Source organism: Phaenicophaeus curvirostris, chromosome 1, assembly GCF_032191515.1.
Source record: "Phaenicophaeus curvirostris isolate KB17595 chromosome 1, BPBGC_Pcur_1.0, whole genome shotgun sequence".
NCBI lineage: Eukaryota > Metazoa > Chordata > Aves > Cuculiformes > Cuculidae > Phaenicophaeus > Phaenicophaeus curvirostris.
The window spans coordinates 162,524,564-162,544,195 of NC_091392.1; the positions used below are offsets into that span (position 1 = coordinate 162,524,564).

Sequence of the window (19,632 nt, forward strand, 5' to 3'; positions counted from 1 at the left end):
TGCACGTACAATACAAAACCGAAATCCTTCTCTGTCAGGCAAGAAACTGTGCCTAAATGCCTTTGGCTGTCAGTAGACATTAACACAGCCCAAAAGCTGCATGTGCAAGGGGGATATAAGCAGCAAATCCTTTCACTAGTACTTCAATATATTTAAAACCTATTTATTCTGGTTTTGATTACTAGTTTGTCTATACCACTTTAATATAATTTAAATAAACATAATCTTCTCCTTCTGCTCTAGTATCCTCTTTCATCCAATGATTTGCCATAGATATCAGAAAAAAAAATCATTTAGGATTCAGTAAAAACTACAGGAACAAAAATCCTATCTCAGTCATTACAAAGAACCAACAGAATTCATGCCTGAAACATAGCAAGAACCAAATTTTGATTAGATTTTGGTGGGTTTGCCACATTTCAAGAAAATTAGGATTTAAAATACCATTCTAAGTGCCTTTGAAAATTAAATTTATTTCTAACAGTAAGATACCCTTTCATGTATTAAACTACAGTAATAGAAAAATATCTGGAAAAGTATTTTCTTGAACCACAAGCACGGTTTGATAAATTGACTGCTGCCTAATACGAGTTAAAGAGAGACTTTGCAAACTAGTAAACGATTTTCTAACACTCTGGTGTAGCATTCATTTTACCTTCCAGGCTTATTCCCAAAGACAGGACATGACACCAAGTCAAAACACGGAACAGCATAGTATGTCAGTTCCTATATCCTGCTTACCAAAAATACACCCTCTTCAGTTTTCTGAGTCTTCAGTACTGGCTCTTTCAAGCTGCAGGAAAAAGCTACATGAGTATAATTTGAGATACATCAAATTGAAGCTTTATACTTATCTGTTGCCTATGTATTTTTATGATGACCTCAGTTAAACCTCTGCAATTTTGGCTACCTGCCATGCTGGCTGCTTTTCCCACTGTCAGGATAATGCTTTGCCTCTGCTAGTTGGTCTTTCTTGCAGCTCCTGGCCAGTTCAGTAGCATGTGGTGGTGAAGGAAACAATGATGAACTGCAGGTATCCCCCTGATGATGCAATCGATCAAACACATTGATACTATTCTAGCAAATTATTTTTTTATCTATTTTTGCTAGGCCAGTAAATCATTTCTCTTGGTTGTTTTGGCCCCACTGGAGTTTTGAGTTGGGGAGAAAGTAGGAAGGTGGTTACCAAAGGCTAAAAACATTAAGAAAACAGATCTTCAGGAACACTGTTACTATTGGAACAGGGTTGATTATGACCTCTAAAGGAGATCGTTTTCTTCCCAGAAGTGCAGTAAGCTTACTCAAAACCAACTCAATAAATGGCAAGAATTTTCAGGGTTCAAGAGCAACAACGACATGTAATTACTGGGAGTATTGCAATAAAACTGCCCAAATAATAAAATTTGGAAAGTTAATAATTCCCCATACTAACAACAAATGTCCTCTCAGAGAGGCAATAGTCTCCTAATGTTATATTTTCTGAAGAACTGCACCATATTAATATTTAAAAGAAAAAAAAAAGCTTTATTCTGTGAAGACCAAAAATATCAATCCATACCAAAGATACAGTTTTGTTTCCAAAGAAAATGAAGACTTCAGAGACATACAAAAAATAAAATAATTTAAAAAAGAAAATCAATTAGTTATGGTTTCCTTCATATCTGGCTGTCACTTGAGTGGTTACCTGAAATCCAGACTGAATGCTGCCCCATAATCTCTTTTTCTTCTAGTAAAAAACCAAGAAAATAGGTTAGAAAACAAGGAGAGCAATATTTTACGAAGGAAGGTCAGACTTCCTCCATTCCTGACAATTTCTCTCCCTCCCCACACGAACTTTTCATTTTCATGATTGCTTAGGTATTTTTTGCACCATTCTGAAACTAAAAACTCAGTAATTGCCATAAGGAAACATTGAAAGGTCTGTTCAGACTCATGTCTATGCCTTGGGAAGGTGCTGTGAATTCCACAGCAAGGACAGAGGCAGCTCACAGAGCCCAAAACGCAGCAGAGCTGCAGTGGTTCTGCTGCACGGAGCCTTGGCAGCTGCAGGGAAGGCAGAGAGCAAATCTGCACTATGCTGTGCATCAGCTCCATAGGCATGCTGGCAGAAGATGGAGTGTGGGGGAGGGAAAAAAAAAAAAAGGAATAAAAATAATAGCTGATCACTAGTACCATGATTGGCACTAGAGCCAGGTGAAGTGAATTATTTCAGGGCTTCAGTTCAGGGTCTTGAGCTGCAGCACTGGGAAATTGCTGAGATACTCTGCGAATTATCTCCAGGCAGGGGATGAATTTCAGCCTCTTTAACTATGTCTACGTGAATATTAATAAGGAGTGTGACTCTGTAGAAACACCCTGTAGATTGAAACAGTGCTGAGAGCCTGGCATCAACACTTTACGTGTTTCATAGCTTTTACTTCAGGTTAACCCTAGTCCTATTGATTGAATGTCCTTTAGAGTCTGCAACTCATCAGATGTGCTTCTAGGGCAATTCTTTGCCTTTACTTTCAGTGGAAAATAATGCAGCTTGTGTGCTCCCAGATTGCTCTGGGATGTGAATCAAGATGCAGTAAGAGTGGGAGTGGGAGGGAGTGGGAGAATTCTTTGAAAAGCACACCCCTGACCTGAACTAAAATGCCAACGTAGCCACAGCCTCAGGACAGCTGCCTGTACACAGTTCAAGCACTTGAGATTTGTAAGCTGCATGCCCTAGTGTGTACTGACTCTGTAAGAAATAAATAGTTGCATTTTAAATCTTTTAAGACATAAAGTGAAGCAAAGAATCTAAAGCCCTTGGAGGAACATAAAAGGTGAACCTCATCATGCACTGCATATCTGCATTGCTGAATTACTGTGGTATTTGAGGTCCCCAGTAGTGCCATTACTTTCAGGAGGAAAAAAAAAACCACAACAAAACACTTCCAGGTCTTTTGCTTCTCTTTCGAATATATAACCAAATTATTTTAAACATCTCTTTATTCATATATCCTTTAAGTTCCATTTTCAATCCTGTTTGCATGGCCACAAATTTAAAGTAAACAAAAAAAATCTTATTGATATTCATAGATCTCTTATTCCTCCCCGTAAGCCTACTCATCTTCCCTGCCAGTCATCATTTTGGTTAAATTCTGAGATGTGAATATTTCCTGCAATCTGTAAAACACATCACCTCATCCTCTTGCAGATCTAAAGAACTTAAAGATCTCTTCCATCCCAAATACTAGCTCTCTTCAGATCTGACCTGTATTAAAAACTGTAAGGAAAAAATCATACTATAAATATTTGCATTCATAACAAAACTTAAGAAAGAATGTTTCTCTAGTGATCAAAAAGAAACAGCAAAAGGTTCAAGTAAGTATTCGGGAAGTTATTGAAATTCATGTAAAAGTAAGAATCAGATGATATAACACTAACAAAATCCTGACCTCCCAGATAATCACATCAATCACAAGAACCTGGTCTCAAAAAAATCCCATATAAACAAAAATCCTCATTTAATGTGCAGATAAAGAAGCAGAAACAAAAATAATCTATAAAATTCTGAATAAGCAAATAGAACATCTAAGGTAACTTCTTCTGCAATCTGTTAAAGGTAGGTAGCAGAGACACATGAAGTTTTAGGTGATTTTGTTCCAATCACTGATCAAAATTTCAGTTGAAACACATGCATGGTTTCTACAAAGGAGTTACAAGGACCAATGTAAAACATCTTTGCTGTAACACTGGCAATCAAAGTTTGCATAATTCAAATTTACTGTGTGGCCTCTCTGAAATCCTGATTTAAATTTAAACTTCCAGATCAGTCAGAAAGCAAACAAATCAGTGACTGAAAAAAGGAGAAGACCATTTAGAAAAAAATTGTTATATTTTTCAGTACTTCTTAAACTACTTCTCAATTTTACATAATCCAGGGCACTGCAAAGATTTCCACAGGAGTCTACTCCAGGACTGTCCTCTCCAAGATGCTTGATCCTACTTCAGCAATTTCCTTGTCACACCTCCTGTAAGACATATACATGTATATATACCTCTCACACATATATACATACTTGTGTATAATACCTGTAATTTTTATTTGAGTCATTGTTAAAATTACTACCTTTTCTATGAGTGTTGAAAGGTACCACAGAGCAAAACTCCCATTACCTCATGAATTCTTCAATTTATGCTTAAATGCCAACTGCATTTATAACAGTGTAAACACAGTGTGTCACTGCAGCAATCAAAGTAGCTTCTCTGGATATAAACTAGCAATACTACTGATCAGCTTCTCTCCTTTTAACCCTGGCAGATGACCTACACTCTTGGCTGGAAAAGGCAAATTAATTCTGCTTTGTTGTCTTCAGGGTTTCTCCCCACCCACCCACCCCCGACAGCTGAACAAGTTAAGCTCATAGTATTTTTCTAGAACATGCCTGAAAAAATCAATAGAATAAGAGAATGGGATCAAGACCAAGTACAACAACAAAGAAAAGGAAAAAAATCATTAATCTGACATCAACAGCAAATTAGTAACATCAGTCAAATACAAGGAAATCAGCGTTTAAAGTATGCTGCATATTGCTTCTTGTAGCAAGGTTTGTAAAGCAGATCAGTCTGAGTTAAATCTGTCCCTTTGATTTCATACATTTGAGTTTTAAAGCATATCACATGTCTCTCAAAAGAAGTACTACATTTAAGTAAAGCATTGATTTCAATGGAGTTAGTCCTGGTTTATGTCATTGCAGAGTCCTGATTAAAGGAAATTGGTCTATATTTACAAATGAAAATAAAACAATATTTTAAATTCACATCTGTCATACAGATATTATCTTACAGTACATTTATTGAAATCACATCCCAGGAATCAATCTCAGCTGCTAAATTTTACAAAGATACCATTGCAGTAATGATTTAATTTTGTTAATATAGTGAGGCTGCAAAAATATGTTTATTTATAAAAGTCAACTTTAACATTTATAAGATTTAAATAGAGACAAAAGAAACCATAATGTACTTCTAACTGAATTGGGATATAAAACAGCAAGCCTCATTTCCTGAACTCCAGTCATACGCTATATCTTGTTAGCTAAACGTAGCTTATAATAGGGGTCATTTCCCCAAGGCTGTTCTAAAGAGACAGCATATTAGAAAAAAATAAAAATAATTAATTCTGCTTTTAAGATAATTTGGACAACATTTCAAATGTAACTTCTTCATAACACTGGTTCAAGACCTGGCAGGTTCTATATAGAAATATTTACAGGAAGACTTCTAACTCCACAGCAGAATGGGACTGGAAATTAACATCTCTCACCTACAAATACATGAAGAATTTTAAAAGCTATACCACAGCACCTTGGCTATGTTTTTATTTTGCTTCCTTTTATTAAGTGCAGAACCTCAATCTAATCCCCATATATCCTCAGCCCTGGCCCTGCTCCAGCTTGTGTAGCCGAAGGGGCAGTCTCCACGTTCCTGGCAGCATGTACTGGGGCATCCTCACGTGCACAATGCTGGGCACTTCTCAGACTTGTTCCTTCCTGTAAAGAACTTTCTTCTTATTAAAACTGTTCAGTCTTACCTTAAAGCATTGCAATATTAACAGCTTGAAGACAAGTGTGAAAGGAAACACATGAAAGGCTGTTTTTCAACTTACAGGTGTATAAAATCTGCAATAGTCCAAAATAGACGCATATGGAATTCTTAATAACAAAAAAGTCAATGAATTAGGCTCTAATGAGATGAATCTTTCTCCACTGATTACACTTCTTCCCTGACTTTGACATGACTGAAATCAGTAAAGACACATCCCACTGGAAAGCCACCAGAAACTTGCTTAAGGAATTTACTAATGATCAGTACTCTAATTAGACTTTACAGTAATATTTCTCTCGAAAACATCCAGAGGTTTTAGTCTTTACCATAGATTTTTGAATTATTTGTAGTTGCTTTTAATTAAAAAGATCATTTCTAACACATACTTCTGTCTTCATCATTTTGAAGTTATACATTGAAACTCAAAGATATAGTTTTTTTACATTTAAGAACAAAAGTTACTTTTAACACAAGGTATACTGTACCAGATTTCACCACTAAGTGATCTTCTTTTAAAAGTCAGTAATAAGTCTTTGAATACACAAGAACTTTTACTTAAAACTGTGAATAAATCAAAACTTTGTTACCCTGAAGCTATTCTGTATAGCAATCCAATTTCAATAAATATTATACGAAAAGGCAATGTTAAGAGTACTCATGGGAAATTTGCATGGAATTTTGGTAAGCATATTTTTATAGAATAAGCTTATATTATTTATTCCACAATAAAAATAATCTTAAAAATATTTTTTTACTCTTTATTTTCTATTTTTTGTTGTCCTTCTACTTGAAGATGTTTAACTAACATCTGTTTTTTAATCCAGTGTGCATGTACACAAATACTATAATTTGTCTCAGCAGAGATCATCTTAGTGCTTTGGAAAACATAACTTACTTGTAACAACAACAGAGATACCTCTTTAAATGATGAAGTTCTATTTATTAAAAAACACACATATTTTCTTGAATCATGAGCATAATAAATCAACTATCATCTAATCTGACTTAAGAACAAGCTTTTCACACTAAAAATATTTTCTGTCTGGAATAATCTTCCACATGAAGAGTATCTATACATTAATATTTTTTATTATTATTTATGGTCTTCTATTTAGTTGTCGATTACTACACACAGAAATCTGCAAGATAAGTAATTAATTCTTAATTTATATTTTAAAGCATTTAAGGGTTGCTCAAATTCTTTCTTTGTATATCTTGAAATCCAACTATTTATCTAAGTGAATACATCTCATACAAAACCAGTTCTTTGCAGAACCTGTGAGTGTAACCCCTCTAATACAGAGAGCAAACTAACCAATGTTGAGCAATGATCAGCAAATCATCAATAAACAAACTCTCAAAACTCTCTTATTCTCCTAAAACAATGACTAAAATGAGAAAAACTATTTTTCTAAATATGACAGACAATAATACATCTTTTCCCCTTCCCTTTAATAATGAATACGTTCTGGATTGTTAGTATCTTAAAAATGTAATACAGATACTTCATTATGATTTTGAGATCAAGTGTGTTGACAGGCCCAAGATACCATTTACAGGCAAACTGAAGGCAACATCTAATCTAACATGCAGAGGATTATCAAGAATTGAACATGCATTTAAAAAGCATTCTAGATATCATAGTTGCTCCTTGGAAAATATCTCCTAAAATCTATAACATATTGCACATTCTAAAATACAAAATTAATCTATCAACTCTTTTTTTGATGATGGACAATTTGAAAATATAATGTCTTGAATAAGGAAATTATTAAACTGTAACATTAAAAAAAATCATTAAAATGCAACTGTTGTTTCCCAAAAGTGAAAACTTGGACTTTTGCATTTAATCTCTCAGATACAGTTTTCTCAAATTTCATTGAAATCATATAACGCATCCACAATGACTTCCAAACTGCGGCAGAATTTCTAAGAACCTGAACCCAAGCATGTTGCTTGTTGGTAACTTCAATTCAGATCATCTTTGTTGTTTCTAGCAAAAAGTTGTTTTCTAAAAAAATTAATCCCTGAATGATCTCTCAACATCAACCTACGCGAAAGGTGAACCCTCCCATCAGAATCTCCAAGATACTTCATGAGTATCTCCAAGACATTGATACAGAACTGTTGAATTAGTTCAACATTTAGCACCACCAATCATCTAAACAGTATGGTTGCATTTGACTCCTGCTTCAAAGGGTCCTACCAGGTTCTCCCTTAAAGGCTTTAGGACTATGTTACTTCACACACAGCTTTTGAGAAACACTCTTTAGTTTAGATGAAAAAGATAGGTGAACAGTGAAAGAATATGAAGTGTTGATCAACTTCACTTCAAAACCACTTACACTGTGCCTTGTTCTCTTTGTCATTATGGACTGGGAGGTCTTTGGACACAGATCTCGAATGTGTATGTAAAGGAGCAATCTACACTTTTCATACATCGGCCCTGTCTGCAAACAATAAATAAAAAATAAATCTGGTCTTCATTTTTTTAACATGTCTTCAAATTAATAAGATCTCTCTAAAAGCTAGAATACGTCTCTAGTGCCTCACTAAATTTGTATTCATCTAACTGATTGATGCTGTAAAGTAAATCAAACCATCACATGCTCTCACTTAGCAATGTTTGCTCTACAGTTCTGACAAGAGAAAAGTACAGTGAAAAGAACAGAGAAAAGTACAGTATGTTTTTTTTAGTAAAGTGGCAAAAACGTCTAAGAACATGTGCCTCTTGAGTGAGAGAGACTGAGTAGGCTAGGGAGTTCCCACAAATTTGGTCTATGGGAAGAAAATGAAACCAAGTGTCATGTATAGAAAGTGTCATGTATAGAAAGTGTCATGCACCTCAACACCTTCCCCACCCACCAAAAAAACCACATTACTTGTAAAGAGAGAAGGATAAACAAGAGAAATAATCTGTAACAGATAAACCTGCAGAAATTGCTATTAAGAAGATGACTTACAGTTGTTTTTATATCCTTTCTCAGTAGAAATAACAAGAGGAAAAGTACTATGTAGAAGCTTTTGGCCTCCCCTCTCTCAAAAAAGTGACAAAAATAGTTATGATGTCATACAAGGCCTTTTCCTACTTTCATCCTAAGAAGCAGGTTGCATAGCTCTCACATTCTTCAGTCACAGAATACAGTTACCAGAGAAGTGAGAGAGGCTTGTGATTTCACCAGGTTGGTGTAGGACAGCGTAAGTAGCAAGATTTTACAACTTTCTCAGTTACATTTTGCATATGAACACAATTTCATCCAAACTTATTTTTTATGCCAAAATCTCATAGTTGGGATTCACCTAAGATGACTTTTAGAAGTCCACAGTGGAGGTGTTTGCATCAGAGATAAAATGACAGTATGTGCTCGTTAGAGACAATGAGTATAAATTAGGTCCTTCTAGGTCATAATCCATCTGACCCATTTTAGATGTCCACTTTACTGTGAACCAACTCAGACTCTAGAATCTCCATTGACTACAAAGAGTCTCTGAACTCTTATACCTGATGTGGACCTCCAGACTCAGTGATACTTATGTAAAAGTTAATATTTAAGAATTCAAGAATTCAGCTTCTAAGACACTTCTTCCATTTTAGGCAATTCACAGATCTAAATACATTATGGATCTGGGTGCAAGACTGAAGTGATAAATTACTAAGTATAAACCAAATGATTTTTAGGCAGGATAAGTGATAGAACTATAATTTACATTTTGATTACTTTTCCTAGAAGAACACAAAATGAAGAAGCAAGACTGCCACAGACTCTGCAAGGTGCATGCGAAGTGTGCTGCTTGATGCAAAGAAAACAGGTGAACAAGTAAAACTGGCGGCAGAGCCACGAGGTTTCCAGCTATGTGACGCTAATACCATGAAGTGTTAAATGACAGCTACTGAATTAGGATGGAACTCACTTCAGTTAGACTGTGCTAGTCATCTGTAGGCTTTTTTTTCCCTAAATCATGAATGAAGTACCCATCAATACAATCAATACAAGAAAAAAATAACTGAACAAATAACACACAAACATCAATTCATAAAGTCACATTTAGTTTCACAACATTTTAAACAAAACTTTTAAAAATGTATACATTTAAGTATCATGGCTTTTCATAATACAGCATATTATTAATTTTAAAGGAGTTCTAAAGTAAATATTTAAATTGAAAGACATTCTGAAAAGGTGTCAGTTCAGTTGCTATTATCTATTGTTTCCTGTTTGTATTAGATGCTGTTTTCTGAAAGTTTAGTTTGTAAGTTTCTCTGATTAGCTTAGGTACCATTCTTGCATAAAGTATAAATATTGTGTGATTAAGATGTGAAATTTAAACGTCTGACTTTGTGGCAGATGCTGGTCTATGTGACTTTCTGTAAAAGAAGGCTTCTTTTATCACTTGAGCTTTTGGTTTCGTATTTCTCATCTGCTCTTTTCTGCCAGTTTAACTGAGAGTTTAAATCAAAACCTAATTAGACTACATATGCTGTTTAGGAAAAAGTTCTTGGAGAAGTCATGATTCATATAAGCTTTGATATTTCAAGATAAATGAGAACAAATGTGATTTTAATTGTTTTAAATAATTTTCAACCATCCTCTTCCTCAAATAAAAGGATCTGAACACAACTCTGATTAAAGAAAAAAAGCACCAGCTGTATATACCTATCAACTACACCATCTAAGTTTAATGATGATACCACTAAGTTCTGATATTAAAAACCTGTATTTTAGTTTTCTCCTTTTATATTCTAGTAGGAAAAAACCCAACATTATTTTAATATTATTTTAATTATAACACATTTGTCTGAATTACGCATCTCAATAATTTAACTAGCACTAAGGAAGGTCATATTTTAAACACATTCAACTTCCAGTAGGCTAAAGAAGCCTGTGTCAAACAAAGGTAACTGATGGTTTGTTCAATCATTAATACACACATCTGCCAAGAAAGCCTTGGCCTCTGATCACAATGACCTAAGTTCTATCTCTCAAACAAAAAAAAAAAAATTAAAACCTTTACATTGATATGTCCTACTTAGTTATTTGACCTAGTTCTTAATCAGAAGTCACCAGAATTTTCTTTTATTCCACAGAGTGATTGCCTAATGTCTTAAGAATAAGAACTTGAGTATTTCCCCTGACAGAAAGCTGACAAGTCATTACGAGGAACTGTGTCTTCCAACGTCAAGCCAATACAATCCTCTGTTCATTGTTTGAATAGAGTCCTGTGTCACATTGCATATAAAAATTATAATCTGGAAACCAAGGAACTACAGATCTTGACAAAAGCATTCTCCATAAATATAACCTCTACTTTATAATGTACAAAAGCAAACTGTGATAAGCATGAAATTAAAAAGAAGTCTAAATTAAACTTAAAACAGACACGTCAATCCTGAGTCTCAGTTACTCTGTTACTTAGTGACTCAATAAAGCTACTGCAATTTATTTATGTCACCTTGTTGAAAATATAATACATTCAAATATTTGCTTACTAATATTTATTGTTTAGTCATTACTGTTACATGATTAGCAAGACGATAAAACAAAATATAAAGCCATCAGACTTCAAGGACATCTTTTAGTAAATAAGTTTAAGATGGATTTATAGTGAGACAACGCTGGTATCCAGAACTTCTAAACAACATATAAAATCTACTCATATCCTCACAGTATAAAATACACGTGTGTGTTCATTTATACTACCAGAAATATTGATTTTCCAAATGTTCTAAAATTCAAAATTCCTGGCATTTTCTAAAAATTTTCAAAAATCCCAAGGCAGTCCAATAAGAACGTCAACAGTATGACCCTAATTACGAGACAGCATTCTTTTAAAAAATAAACAAGTGAGTATACTTATCTATTAAAAGCGAAATAAAAACCCACCATGTAGTATAACTAAATGCGAACTGATAACCCAAACAACTCCTGACTGCAAACTTCTGCAATGCAAACCAACTTATTTAACACATTCTTCAGAGACCAGGAGACATGTAGTGGGATACAGAATATTTTGAAAGTAAAGTTCATTTTCTTCCAGATTCAGATAAAGGAATGAAAATACAAGGTTTAGGCTCATACATCAAAGTATATTGCTATGTACTACGTGTTACAAACAACAGTACTTTCTGGAAAGGCATAACTTGCTGGACTGAGAAACCCCTGTGATTTTGACTCTTCTTTGAGAACCGACTGTGTCTGAGGGTGGGGAACGGTGACAGGGAGAGTTCGGGAAAGTGGAAGTAATACTCAATCACAAATTTTGGGGTTGACTGTTATTCAGTGTAAATTTTATTGATTTTGTTATCAGCTATAATTGATCAACTGGATGAAAAATTATTTTTCTGTGAATGAAGCAGACCCCCAGAATACTAAAGATGCCTTAAACAGACATGATTATTTAACAAGGCTTTCATTGTATAAAGCCAGTGCTTACATACATGATCATTGACTGAAATCCGTATTTCTAGCATTTTGTTCAAAACGGTGTGTACCTCAAACACATAGTTAAATGACAAGTTATTTTTCATTCTGCTTCTTAAGCGAAGAATTATCTAGATGTCCAACCCTCAAAAAAGTAATATCTACTTACACACAAAAAAAAACCTATTTCCTGATTGAGTTTTATTAAAAAACCCACACACACACAAAAAAAAAACCCCAAACATAAGGTCCAGTAAAACATTACAATTGTCACACAGTAGGCACCACCACGAGTCTCTAGCTTCACCTCTCTCAGACGGCTGGACCTGCTTGGCTCTCTGAGCCACCAGAATGAATCAAAAGGCTCCAGGGGGACCCGGAGGCACCAAGGGTGGAAGACAGCACAGCCGCGGGCCGCGTGCGCTGCCTGTGCAGCACCCTGGACAGCGACAACCCCGCAGCGCAGCCCAGCTGAGCCCAGGCCATCTCAGCCCATCCCAGCTGAGACCAGGCAAACCCAGCCCATCTCAGCCCAGCCCAGCCAAACCCAGCCCAGCCCCGACACCCAGCCTGCCTGTGTTATCTGCCAGCTTCCCAAGAAAGAGGAAGAAAACACTAAGACACACTCTTGCTTTTTCTTTCTTTTCCCTGCTACAGTATCTTTCATTCGCAACACAGACTGCTTGGCCAAATTCTCAAAACATAGAGCAATACAGTCTGGCAGAAAGAACAGGAGAACTGCAGGCCATTGGCACTGCATTTGTCTAGTTAATTTACATATTTTGTGCAAGCATTTTAATGTCAACAGCTTTTTCCCCACTGACAACTATTATTCCTTCTTCAGACTCTGAAAGGGAAATCACTATACAGTGCACATTTGCGATTCTGTTAATTTTCAATACCTTTTGCATCAGGATAGACTGTAAAGCAACTGTGTACTTTGTGGTAAAGTTCAGTCAAACTAAACTGTGATACCAAAAAAAAAATCACTTTAAGCAAGCAGATGTTGATCGTTGGCAGCACAGAGCAGCAAGTCAATTTCTAGTTAAAGAGTTATTGAAACTGCAAAGCCATCCTTACAGCAGAAAACACGTATTTACATTTGATATCTTTTTTACTTATCCAATTTATGCTTTTGACTTAGTCAATTCACTCTGGAAATAAAATATGTTTACATCACCAGGAACTGAGTATATATGAGTGTGCTAATAACCCAGAAATAGTGGAGTCAAGATTACCGATAAGGCTACTTTACTTTAGTCAAGTTTAACAAGAAGAAATAAATAGGGCAACTTTCCTGCTTTATCCAATTTGGTAACAGGACATTTCAGCTTCAGAAGGGACTACAGAATGATTTTTGTTGCAATACTAGGTACAAATTACACTAACTTATCAGTGAATGGGATTCTTTAAGTATGGTTACCAAGAAATGATTTCAGAAGGCCCTGCTGAAGTTACAAAGCACGGAGGTGCTACTAGGCCTTCGGTTCAGAACGGTGATTTGCATGCACCGTTGTGTTCCACTGCTAAAGTGGAATTTGGTTCAAACTGGTTGATGCAGTGCTAGTGTAGTCCAGATAATCCAGTTCAGGGCAGAAACCATTCACCTGGCTCAGCTCTCAACAAACAAACAAACACGGGGAAAGGCACGCAGGTCGTTATTTCAGACACCAAGGACAACACTTCTTTCTGCCCTTCCCGGTCTCGAGGACAAGGCCAACCGATCTTGTGCAAAAGTAGAGAGAAGACAACAACTACACAGAGCCAAAGCGGGACCTTGCCTTCCAACAGCAGAACAGAAAACCCTCCCGAGCTCTCCGAGAGGCTGAACCAAGGAAAACCACCACCGCTTATCGAAACGCTGTCACCATCGCTTCCCAGCCAAGGGCCACCGCGGTGCCCGTCGACATCCACCCTCGTCCTCGGAGCTTTCCCCAGCTCCACCAATTTTGGCCAAGCGTCCGGAGACACGGACGGGACCCACCGGGACCCGCCGGGGACGGGACCAGACACCCAGGACGCGATCCCTGTCCCCGCTCATCGTCACGCAGCCCCGGCCGCTGCCCGCCGCATCCCATCCCGCTGGAAGCCGCTCGCATATTCATGAAGGGGGGGGGGGGGGGGAAATCCAGCGCCGCGCTCCCCGAAGACCGAGGGCCGCTTAATTTCTCGCCTTCCTCAGGGTCCCCTCTCGCCGGGCGCTAACGGGGGCTCCCGCCGCGCCCCGAAACCCGCGGCCGCCGCGGGCAGAGAGCGGAGCGGCCACAACGGGGATCGCAGAGCGGGGAGGGAGGGGGGCACGGCAGCCGGGGACCGCAAACACAGCAGGGGGGGCTCCTACCTTACAATCCTCGGGACACGATTTCACCGAGTACTCATCCGACTGTAAATATTTCTGGAGCATAACCTCAAACTCTTCGTATTTCTCCTGAGCGTGCTGGTCGTAGCGCTGGTAAGCCTGGACGCACTGGCTGCAGGAGCCTTCCCCCCTCAGCACCGCATCCAGACTGCAGTTCAAAGTGTCCGGATTGGACAACCCGGCGAACAACTCCCAAAGTGTGTAAGAATTACAAAAGGAAAGGTAAAAATCCGTCAGGTCCCAGGCGGGCGCCGGGCTCTGCCCCGCTCGCCGCCGCCCCCCCGGCATCCCCCGCCGCTCGCACACCGCCTCCGCGTCCCCCACGCTGAAGCACTGCCCGGACGAGGATCCCAAAGGGGGGCACGTCTCCGGGGGGCCGCCGGTGGAGTTCCCCAGGGGCTCGGTGCCGGGGGAGGGCGAGGGGGGTGCGAGGAGCCGGGGCGCGGGGGGCGCCGGGTCCCCCGTCCCCGCCGGCAGCTCCGGCTCCGCGGGCTCCGGCTTCTCGGGCGGCGGCTGCTCCTTCTCTCCGGTCCCCGTGAATTTGGCCTCGGCGCAGAACCACAAGTGATCAGAGAGCAGGACTGTGAAAAACAAGAGCGATGCCAGGGACAGTCGCCATTTCTGAGCCCTCTCCGAATCCGCGAAGGGTTTTTCGTTCTCCCGGGGTGCGAACCAGATTTTTAAGCCGTCATCACACTGCCGGCTGCACATCCAAGCGCCCCTGGTCATATTTTGGGAACGCACAGCCCTGGCCGACTCCACCGTGAGGGCTCCTTTGCCAGCGTCACCACAATATGCATTGACTTAAAAGACTGGGGGGATTTTCTTGCCTGCCTTCCCTTCTCTCGCTCGTTCGCTCGCTCCCTCTTCCACTTTCCCCCCTCTCTCTCTCTCCCTCCCTCTTTTTTCTTTCTTTCTTTCTTTCTTCTTTTTCTTCCTCTGAGGATATTGTCGGGTTTCGCCGGTGGCTCCGCCTCGGTCTCACCGCACGAAACAGCCCCCAGTCCATCCAACGCGGAGCGTCGCGGAGAAGATAAGAGCAATAACGCAGAGAGAAGAGGAGGAGGAGGAGGAGGAGGAGGAGGGAGAGGAGATGGTGGTGGCGGCGGCGGCGGCGATAGTCGAGGTGGCGGCGGGGCTGCGCGGCTGGTCCTTTCCCCCTCTCAGCCGGGCATGGTCAGATCGCAGCTCCCCATCTCCCTCCCGAGAGAATCCCGCTGCCCCCGGACAGCCGCATGCCGCGTCCCGCAGGGCTCCGGGCGGGCTCCTCGCCTCCTCTTCCTCCCCGCCGCTCCGCTCCCTCGGCTGCCCGCACAGACGCCCGCCCCGCCGGCTCCGTCTCCTCTCCCCCCTCCGCTCTAACCGGAGAGACGCGGCTGCTGCAGGGCTCCCGGAGCGCCGCCGAGGATGCCGAAGAGGAGGAGGAGGAGGAAGAGGAAGAGGAGGAGGAGGAGGAGGCTGCCGGGGCCGCCGCTGGTGACAATGGGCTGCGGCTGCCGCCGGGCGCGGTGTCCCCGGGTGGAACTGCCTGGCTGGGGGCCCCCGGTGGGCACAGGCATCTTGGGCCCCTGGGCTAAGTTGCCGCCATCTTCGTCCTGGAGAAACACTTTTTTGGGGGGAGCTCTGCCTTTTGCGTCATCTCCTCCCGCGCCGAGGTCTCTTCTCTATCCTGGCGCATTGGCAGCGGCTCTGCCTCCTCCCGTCTGAGGAGGAGGAGGGGGAGGCACTGGGGACCGCATGGCCCCTCCGAAGGGCTCCCTCGCTGCGACTCTTGCCTCTTCCCACTCGTCTCACTGCTCGGTGCCACCCTCCAGCTTTCTCTCCTTCAGGGTCCCCTTCCCTTCGTGGCCCTGAAGCACCATGTCCGTGCAGGATGGGGGCTGGAGAGGTCTGTCGCCGTGTCTGTCCTTGTCACAGCGAATAATAAATGGCACATGAAACTCCAGGCGCTGGATCCTGGCGGGTTTTGCCCCCGTGGTAAAATGCCTGAGCACAGCTGCCTGTCTTCCAGTCAGCGAGCTGGAAAGCGTAATGCCCATAAACCCCAAGCTGTTACCTCAAGAGAAGTTTTGCAAAACCCTCAGTTGGGTAAATACCATCAGTCTTTGTGTTTCACCTTTTAGGTGTCACTGCCTGACAGAAAGGGAAGAGCAGGGTTAACTCTCCAGCCAGAGTGATGGATCACTTGTCATCTCCACTCAAACCCACTGCAGAGATCCCACCACCTTCTGATCCCAGACAGCAAGGTCTCTTGTTTAAAAAGACATAGTTTTTGGTCACTCCTAAGTTACCTTCATCTTGCTTACTGACACACCTTAATGCAACAGCAACAGACAAATTTGGGTCCCGCAAAAGACAAGAGAAGGTGCCAGCTAGAGGTTGAACGTTATCAGATGAAGACCTATAGTTACGAGGCCTTCCTTGTCATACATCAGGTATGCTATCTGGCTACACTAGAGCCAAGACGTATATTTGAACTTCTACATGGGACTGGGGGAAAGTTTAGAGGCCATAGCTTTCCCTGTTCCAGAGGCTTTTTCCATCTTGGCATCAGGGACCACTTAGAACTGATAATGACCCTTGAACAAGGTGCACAGTGTGCCCCAAATGATGGCTTTCCTGCGTTGTTTGGCCAAGGAAAACTTTCTTCTTCAACAAACATGGCCATGATCTATAAGCTGATATAGATCACTGACAGCTCTCTAAGTCATCTTCAACAGGTGTAATGGGTATAATTTCTTAATCTTAAATTAAACAGTAATAAAAGAGGACAAAATTTGTACCTTTTCTGACTGCAGCTGTCATTAACTGAGGATTGAGCTTACCAATAAACTCACGGGAATTTCCATCACTTCGAGTAATAAATCAAGGCTCGATGTCTTTTGAAAGGAGATGGTGTAGCTCAAACAGAAGACTCCAACCCAAGGGAACAATTCCTGAGCCAAGTTCTGTGCCATGTGTTATGCTGGGGTCAAAGGACATTGTCATAATGGTCTCATCTGGCCTTAAAAGATGCATAAGTCAAATTCTACAACAAGCAAAAGTTATTTGTGGGTTTTATTTTGATAGACTTTAAAGACACAGAGATAAGTGCCAGTATTATAAGAAAAAGCCTACAGTACTCAAATCAGAATGCCTCTTTGCAATTCTCAGTCAATCAGCTCACACCACCTGCTAATGGTGTAGTATTAATATTGGTCTTGGAGCTTTGATTGCAATGACTTGACGTACAGATACCCTGTACCGTATCTGCATTTTTTGAAATGTTTCCCATTCTGGGATGAGACAGTGACCAAGCTTTTAAGAGGGAATCAGACCAACTTAACTTCTAAGACATGTAGTATCATATACTTAATTATATCTTGCTTGGTTGGTTCTGTATTTTGAGGTAGAATACAGGGACTGAAACAGAAATACAGGACAAAAAATACCCAACTGGGATAAGCAACAGGTTCTTTACATCAGGTCTGAGATTTTCAGAATGTGCTGTATTAGGGTACGTGGCACTGTCTGCATAATCATTCTGCATTTGATAGCCAGACTTGGGATGAGGGAAGTTTTTAAGTCCCCACCTGTCAAACAGGCTTAATATTTTTATTTTGTTATTTTTAAAATACTATTTTCCTATTGTCGTGTTTGGAAAATGAGAGGGCAATTGCCAATTTTGCAGTTCACAGAGAAATTAGAAATGTTGTTTATCTCTACAGTGGAATTTTAAGAATTGGTAACGTAAAAATGCTGGTATCCAGACCTCGTACAAAGCAATACAAGAATGAATTCTTAAGTCTCTGCTCCTCTGTTTCCCATTATCTAGGATCAAAGCAAATGAAGTTAATTTGCTAGGATTTTTCAGATATACTTGGCTTCTTCAAAAAATCCATTTTCATGTCATGCAGTATTTTCACACATTTCTCAACTTTTGTCTGGAAAAATAGAGTGAAAGCTCTTTTTCAACACCTAGCGATAAACTATAATAAGACATTCAGCACTCCTGAAATGAATGCATCCTTGCTTTTCCAGTGACAGTTTTCTGTAACAGAGAGAATGTCATGCAGAAGTGTTGTTTCGCCTGTTACGTTTCCCCCAAAGCCCCATTCCCTCTCCACCTTGCACGGTGAACAACTTACAACGTTAGTTGCAGCAGCTGGTTCCTGACGGGTAAGAACAGATGCAGTTCAGTTCTCTGGTGCCCCTTAGTGTTAGGTCTTGGAGCTCAAGGGAAAAAAATAAGGCTCTAAAACAATATCTGAAAATCAAGAGGCTGACTGCACATGGTGGAGGAAAGAATCTGAAGTATATATCGTAGTTGCTTTCTTTCAAATCTCCTTCAATATTTTGTTTTCATAAATCTGATCTAAACAGCATATTTTCATTTTAAACTTGGTTAATGAATTATATGAACATGAACAAAAGGGACAAACTTTCCTCAAACATATCATTACATAAATATATCCCCGTGTTCATCATTCATCCTAAGTAAGCCTACTGGCACAAAATACTGGCCTTATTCTGACATGACATGTTTTATTTGGAATATTGTTCCAAAGCTTGGCAAGTGTGAAGAACTCATGGACATCTGTCCCTGTAGCTGGTGGAGTCACCAGACATTTCACAGACAGATATCCTTAAAGTAACATAGTTCATTGCCAGCTCTGCCATACAATGCTTTGATCATTACAATCAAACCTGCTGTTCTTCAATTCTTTGACTCATAATATGCAAGATAGCTAATTTATCAAGCACTGAGGACAAGGTCTGACAGAATGGGCATGCACAACATTCAAGAGACTTGAAGCTGTTGCTTAACCTACATACTATGTGTTTTCTTTATGGAAGTACTTCAGCTTACCAAGCAGAAATAATTCTTGACATAGTAAGTTAATGGTAATAAACATTCATCAGAATAGAAGGCTTTACTGCTTCAAAGTAAATGACTTAAATTTTTGCCTAATATCATGCATACAGTAATTTCCTGCACTAGTCTATTACTTTTCTTTGATTTTTTGGATACAAATTTGTAAGGTCTGAAGAGCTATATATGGTACTTTCAGATTATTTTAACAGATTTGAGAGCTGTGTCTTGTATTTGTAATGTTTATTCTGTACATAAGAAAAAATGTATTTTCTATTAGAAAGTTAAGCACGCTTCTTTTTGTAAAATATTGCAGCAGACTACTTTTAAAATAGATTTAATGTTATTTTTGGGTTGACTGGATCTAGTGAGCAATTGTTGCAACAATTATTAACACAAAGACTAAGTTAAACCATTGCACTGGG

The 19,632-nt window shown here is 39.9% G+C and overlaps 1 protein-coding gene across 1 annotated transcript in view; it reads right to left on the minus strand.

Annotated features, from left to right (window-relative positions):
• The window catches only part of NALF1 (NALCN channel auxiliary factor 1), a 485,200-nt gene extending 469,967 nt beyond the window's left edge, over positions 1-15,233 (minus strand). Inside the window, exon 1 of the mRNA XM_069879423.1 lies at positions 14,338-15,233. Within this exon, the coding sequence (XP_069735524.1) occupies positions 14,338-15,084 (747 nt within the window). The 5' untranslated portion in view covers positions 15,085-15,233. The remainder of the gene's footprint in view (positions 1-14,337) is intronic.
• Positions 15,234-19,632: the final 4,399 nt, after the last annotated feature.